Source organism: Tripterygium wilfordii, chromosome 12, assembly GCF_013401445.1.
Source record: "Tripterygium wilfordii isolate XIE 37 chromosome 12, ASM1340144v1, whole genome shotgun sequence".
Classification (NCBI taxonomy): domain Eukaryota; kingdom Viridiplantae; phylum Streptophyta; class Magnoliopsida; order Celastrales; family Celastraceae; genus Tripterygium; species Tripterygium wilfordii.
The window spans coordinates 507,369-513,680 of NC_052243.1; the positions used below are offsets into that span (position 1 = coordinate 507,369).

The 6,312-nt window shown below is 38.8% G+C and overlaps 2 protein-coding genes across 4 annotated transcripts; both read right to left on the reverse strand.

The window, feature by feature from the left end:
* On the reverse strand, window positions 1–2,332 carry LOC120010140. Of its 3 annotated transcripts, XR_005470824.1 has the most exons (4): window positions 1,790–2,332; window positions 1,084–1,205; window positions 570–650; window positions 1–445 (listed from the first exon to the last, which is right to left on the reverse strand). XR_005470824.1 is itself a non-coding variant. In XM_038860846.1 (3 exons), exons 1-2 carry the CDS (start codon window positions 2,286–2,288, stop codon window positions 1,120–1,122), a joined length of 585 nt encoding a protein of 194 aa, XP_038716774.1. In that variant the 5' UTR covers window positions 2,289–2,332; the 3' UTR covers window positions 4–445; window positions 1,084–1,119. The 3 variants fall into 3 exon arrangements, 2 of the variants coding, with proteins under 2 accessions (XP_038716774.1, XP_038716775.1); XM_038860846.1 differs by lacking the exon at window positions 570–650 and having other exon boundaries at window positions 4–445; XM_038860847.1 differs by lacking the exons at window positions 570–650; window positions 1,084–1,205 and having other exon boundaries at window positions 4–445.
* An 885-nt stretch (window positions 2,333–3,217) lies between these two features.
* LOC120011400 (calmodulin-like protein 11) lies at window positions 3,218–5,603 on the reverse strand. The gene is made up of 4 exons (XM_038862507.1): window positions 5,441–5,603; window positions 4,355–4,512; window positions 3,555–3,632; window positions 3,218–3,461 (listed from the first exon to the last, which is right to left on the reverse strand). The coding sequence occupies exons 1-4, from the start codon at window positions 5,514–5,516 to the stop codon at window positions 3,324–3,326; spliced, it is 450 nt and encodes a 149-aa protein (XP_038718435.1). The 5' UTR covers window positions 5,517–5,603; the 3' UTR covers window positions 3,218–3,323.
* Window positions 5,604–6,312: the final 709 nt, after the last annotated feature.

Consider the following 6,312-nt stretch of genomic DNA (forward strand, 5'->3'; position numbering starts at 1 on the left):
CTCATCTTAGCCCAACAAGTAAGAAAGCTCATTTAAATGGGACAAAATCGTAATTTAAGATAACAAAACCTTTAAATAACAAATCATCAGATGGATTCAAATTCACGTAAATTGTGATTGGAAAAACAAAGATATATAATCAATTGAGATCACCAACAAGAAAGTTGGGAATGCCAAAGATGGCAAAGGTGAAGGTGGCAGCCAGGGAAGAAGATAACAGCCTGGTGCTGTACCCAGAGAGCCTGAAGACATGGTGAGCCTGTGAGGTGCTGGTGGACATAAGTGTAGTTGTCACAACTCACAAGCATGGCAGCAACATAAGATCCTACCGCAGGTTTGATATCAGAAAGCTGATGCAGTTTTCATGGGGACAAGATCCTACAAGTTCTTCAGTTGCCAGGTAAAAGAAATGCTTGTGACAGGCACCGACAGTTATGTTGTAGTCCTGAGGAAATATGGAGATGATGCGTTTAACTGAGGGTAAACAACCGTAATCAGACAATTGAAAGACAGAATGCATTTATGTACATGGGCTTTAAGGTTAGCGTGAGAAAAAGATTTGAACCAACCATTCAGCTAGCAGTTCCTACCGATGTATGTGCATTCTTAGTAGTTGTCGGCTTACCATTTCATTTACCACACAGAATGCACTGCACATATTGCGACAAAGTCATAACAAAAGACTCAAACTTAATGGTAACTCACTACGACATATAATACCCTGAAAATGAAATGAGACACAAAGTGAACCATTATCATAGAAGTTTCTCACATGACGACAAGATAACTTAGGATAAAAACCCATCGCATGGCCACAAGGGTATTGCAGTTTGACTATGATGTCAATTGTGATGCTAGCAAAATCTTGTATATACACGCATGTGTGTGGATATGGACCACATAATCAAATAATCCTCCATGCTGAAGATGGCATCAATACATGAATCTCATCAAAAGGTGCAGCACAATGAGCTCTATATCACCATCAAACAAGACATTCCTAAAGTTGGCATGCTTAGCATCTATTACTTTGACTTTCCTTTCACAAGCTACTTCAACAAAGTAAAATTTAAGTAAACGTACCTCTGTGTTGCCCATTTCTCACCAGCTTTACTTGGACTAAATTTCCCACATTCTCCTTATCGCAGGACTCAATTTATCATATACAGCTTGAAATCTCTTCCTCCAAATTTTCCTCTCAAATTCTGCAAGAATTCCCATGGCCATATAATGCACATTCTACAGCAACAGCAGCAAATCTTTTAACCCAAATAAGAGGCATTTGTTACAAGATTTCATTGTCAAAAACAATCCACTTGAAGTCTATCCAAAATCCATCATAGGTTCTCTTTTGCCGCTCAGTTTTATCTAAGAACACCGTCTCGTGAATCCCCAATCTCAACATGATACTACACCCATGGCGAGTAACCTTATTCAAATGCTTCAAAACTCCACAACTTTCAATCACAAATACATTCACCAACAACATCAACAAAGCCATATGAAAACTTGCTAAATACCTAGTCAAAAACTCATTGCACTAAATCATATTATAAGTTACAGTCTTAGCCAATAATTCAAAAATCCGTATTGAAGTGAAAATCAGCATTCAAATGCTTCAAATTTTCACTCTAAATCTCACATCACCACAAAAATTACCTAAAAAAACATTCGTAATCGGCATCAGAGCCACGCAACTCACTCGCTCTATAATTTGTTAATCCAACCTCACATTCGCTAGGGAATCCAGAACTCGGTAGTCCCAATTTCATCAAATTAACCAACGTACCACTCTCCGGCGCAGACACGAAGCTAACCATCTTCCTCATCTCTTCCACCGGCATCGTCCTCTCCGTCGACGCAATCCGTGCCTCCTTGAACGGTCTCGCCAGCTTTTCCTTCGCAAAGCCAGCACACTTCCCTTCCGCTGCAGCCAAACACGCCGCCATCTCGCGCTCCTCGCACCTCTCTCTCTCCTTCAAATCCTCGGGCTTTCTCAAGCCAATGATAGCGCTCCACCAGGGAGGCTTACACTTGTGCGAAGCACTTATGGCGCACCCGATTCGGGTCCCGCCCTCGCACTGCTCGATAATTTTGGACTTGCAGGACCGGTAGGCAGCTGCCCAGGATTCCGGAGTCTTGAATGCGAGTACGTACCGGCCAGATGAAGGGTCATCCTTTGATCCGGATGGTATGGGGCCCCGGAGAAGGGGAATCGGGCGGTCGAATTTGACGGTGGTGGCTGATGCCGAGTATTCGTCAAGGTTTGGGGGTATGGAAGTGTCCATTTTCGAGGTTGATGATAAAGCGAACGCTTAGGCGAGGAAATGAGCATCACAGTCTAGAGCGGATGAAGTCAGAGGTTGGGCCGGGCTTTCAAATATGATTAATTGACATTTTGCTTACCCAAGTCCAGTCAGGCCCAAAACATCGGGCTTATCGTAATTACCAAATCCGAACTTAAAAAGTTAAAATGATATCCAAAGCGCGCCCAAGAACACCAGTCTGAAGAGCAGCTTGGGCTAATCCGAGGCTTCCAGCCTCCAGACCCAATACCAAATCCGAACTTAAATGTTACCGAAAGCCCGCCCAAGAACACCAGTCTGAAGAGCAGCTTGGGCTAATCCGAGGCTTCCAGCCTCCAGACCCAATACCAAATCCGAACTTAAATGTTACCGAAAGCCTGCCCAAGAACACCAGTCTGAAGAGCAGCTTGGGCTAATCCGAGGCTTCCAGCCTCCAGGCCCAATACCAAATCCGAACTTAAATGCTACCGAAAGGCGCCCAAGAGGCAAGACGCCCGTCTGAAGAGCAGCTTGGGCTAATCCAAGGTTCCAGTCTCCTATCCCCCAGGCCCAATACCAAATCCGAACTTAAATTAGATCCAAAGCCCGCCCAAGAAAGCCCATCTGAAAAGCAGCTTGGGGCCTTGGGCTAATCCAAGGTTCCAGCGTCCAGGCCCTAAATCTTGAAGCCTACTCCTCCAAATAAATTGTCCGAATGGATGATAACCTCATTTGTGGCCCAACTAAAACTGCCACCAAAATATTTTTTAAAAAAAATTTGATTTCCGAAAACGATATCATATAAGTTTGTTTCAACATTCAATTTGGGCTTATACTCGGACTGTTAAGTCGCGCACACATAAATTTCCCAATTAACGACGAGGTAAGTTTGGTCAAAATCTAGCATCTTAGCACATAAAAAAGATGATACCTCGAAATAAAATTTCCCATTTTTAATAATTAAGATAAAAAGAAATGCGTTATTTGTTACAACAACAAACAAAATATTGAGGATAGGCATTACTATGTAGTAACAAGTTATGAAGTCATCATCATCATTCTAACAAATTCTTCATAGCCAACAAGACCATCACCATCCACATCAGCCTCTCTTATCATCTGCTCTGCCTCTTCATCTGTCAGTTTCTCTCCCAAATTTATCATCACTTGCCTCAGCTGTACAGAAGAAAAAAAAGAATGCATCACGTTAGAAATCACTATAATAAAGAAAATAGGCAATGAAATTCTGTGTTGATAAATGATAATCACCTCACTAGCTGATATATACCCATCTTGATCTCTGTCAAAGACCTTGAAAGCTTCTTTTAGCTCCTCAGCAAAATTGTCCTATAATTAAAACTGACTCTAGTTACTGCACGCTTAAGCTTAAGCCCCAACAAATAAAAGTTGCTTTAGGGATAACAGGCTGGCTTAGAGCATCCACAATGGGAAGAATTTGAAGTACTTGAGATGATACTTTCTTGATAAGTTAAGTGCTAGATGTTCACAATGGGTATAATGGAGTGTATTTCAAGTACTTGAAATGTTACTTTTTTGATAAATATAGTGCTACATACACACAATGGGTGAAAAATTACACTTGAAAATTTAGTTGTGGAAAAATGATACTTGAGAGTTGGAGTATGTATATAGTTGATGAATAGTGAAGAGAGAGGTGATGAATAGTGAAGAGAGAGGTGATGAAAAGGAAGAGAGAGATGATAAAAAGGAAGAAAGAGAAGATGAAAAGAAGAGAGAGAAAATAGAGAAAGTGAGTATGAAGTGTTGGAATGTATGAAGTGTTGATGAATAATGTATATTGTGGGATTCACTCATCCAATTAAATTGTGCCACGTAGGATAGATGAGAAGAGAGAGAATGATTTTGAAGTGCTGGATATTTTGTGCATCACTGTGGATACTCTTATCTTCCCCATAAACTCATATCGACTGGAAAGTCTCGATGTCGGCTCTTTGCCACTTGGGGCATAGTATGTTCCATATCCAATGTGTGTGTGTGTGTGTATATATATATATATGAATTTATAGGTTGGTTTATAATTAATATACCTTTACTTTTCCTGCCATAACACCTAAGAACTCCTCGAAGTCGATGGTGCCATTCCCATCAAAATCAACTTCATTAATCATTTCTTGAATCTCATCCTTTGTAGCATGTCCATGCAATGATTCAATTGCTGTGGCCAGTTCTGTCATGGTGATGCACCCTACATATAGATCATACGTCACCAAGTGTCAAAATTTGTTTAGGAAACACATAACATTGATCTCTACTTCACTAATCTTAACTATTTCAGACATTGAACGTATTAATGTCATAGAATCACAAATGACTACGATCGGGCTCGGGTCAAACCAAAACCTGGGATCCGGACCAATATGTCTGGTCTAAAGTCTACTCACCAAAAGGTCAAACACAATGTACATGTTGGTCCAACTCCTACATCACAATTTAATCAAACATAAAATAATATATATATATATATATATATATATATATATATATATATATATATATATATATATTCCAAAAACTTCCTCTAAAAATCTTGGACCAGTCAATTCACATTTTTTTCAACACGTAGGTACACAGCTCAATTCACACAGTTGAGCTGAGTACCCACGTGTGCTAACCCAAAACTTTTTATAAAACGTGGGTACTCAATTCAGCTAATTAATCATTCGTATATTTTTGTTTATAATGCAGGGGTTTGAATCCAACAAGCATGTGTGAGTTGTACGTACCATTAAAAAAACTATGAATTTCTATATAGTACTGTTTTATAAGAATAAAGCTAGGAAGTATATCTAAGGTAATTTAAAGTCGAACCTCCTAAAGTTTGGTCTAGTTGCATAAATTACCCTGTTATATCTTCCCACCGTACACAAAAAAAAAATCAGCGAATATTTATATTTAGCGAGTATTTGTATACGCAACCAAATGAATGAGAAAAGTAGTGGTAAACGTAGCCGAATGAGTTCTAAATTTCTAATACACAAGCAATAGAGTACAAGGAAGAACATACACAGCTAGAGAAATAGACAGACTTAACATCAACGCGACATGTATATATATATATATAGAGAGAGAGAGAGAGAGAGAGAGAGAGAGAGAGAGGAGAGTAAAAAACCAACCATCGGAGTCCTTGTCGATGAGACAAAATGCTTCTCTGAACTCAACAATCTGCTCTTCTGTAAATGCATCTCCCATGTCTGATTACCTTCAGAAGATTCTGCAAGATATAGAGAAGAAGAAGAGGAGCTAGTAGGAGGAATGAAAGTGGAGGAGAGGAGACTTTTGATCTATATATGCTTAGTTTGAGAGGTGTGAGGTTTATATATAAAAAAAAAGTCTCTGCTTTCCAACTACGTTGAAAAAGTCAAATATGGAATTCAAAAAGCTTGAACTATTCTAGATTTTTGTAATTGATTCTTGAATCAACGTTTTGTTAAATGGAGGAAATGTTCAACGGTTTAAGAGAGTATTATTAATGGCTTGATCTGCCATTTTAATTATCTTAATGAGTCAGCTACACCACGACTTTCATCCGATCCCTACTACTTTTCTTAAATCCTTTTGATTTCCATTTGATTCCGGAGCAAGCTTTATTAATGACTAATTGCTTTGGTCAACATCTAAATTCATTAATAAACACCTGGTGGACATTAGAAAATTATAATGCAGTGCATGTTGTGGTGATGAATTTCTATGGGGTCTAACTGTATAGAATCGAAAGAATTTAAATTCTATTCTCATCAGTAACAATATTTTTATGATTACGTGTTGGGTTTTGACATAACTTACCCTATAATTAGATGAAAATTTTATGTATGCGCAAATCGGACATCTCGAATTTAAACCCATGTCGAACTTTTATTATATCATTTTCATTAAAAAATAAATGCAGTGCATATGACTATCGTCCATTCCCGGGTATGTTGATGGTATATTTTACCAAGTGAAAATGATTTGAAGGGCAAATTAATCATCAATGTCGAAAGAGATT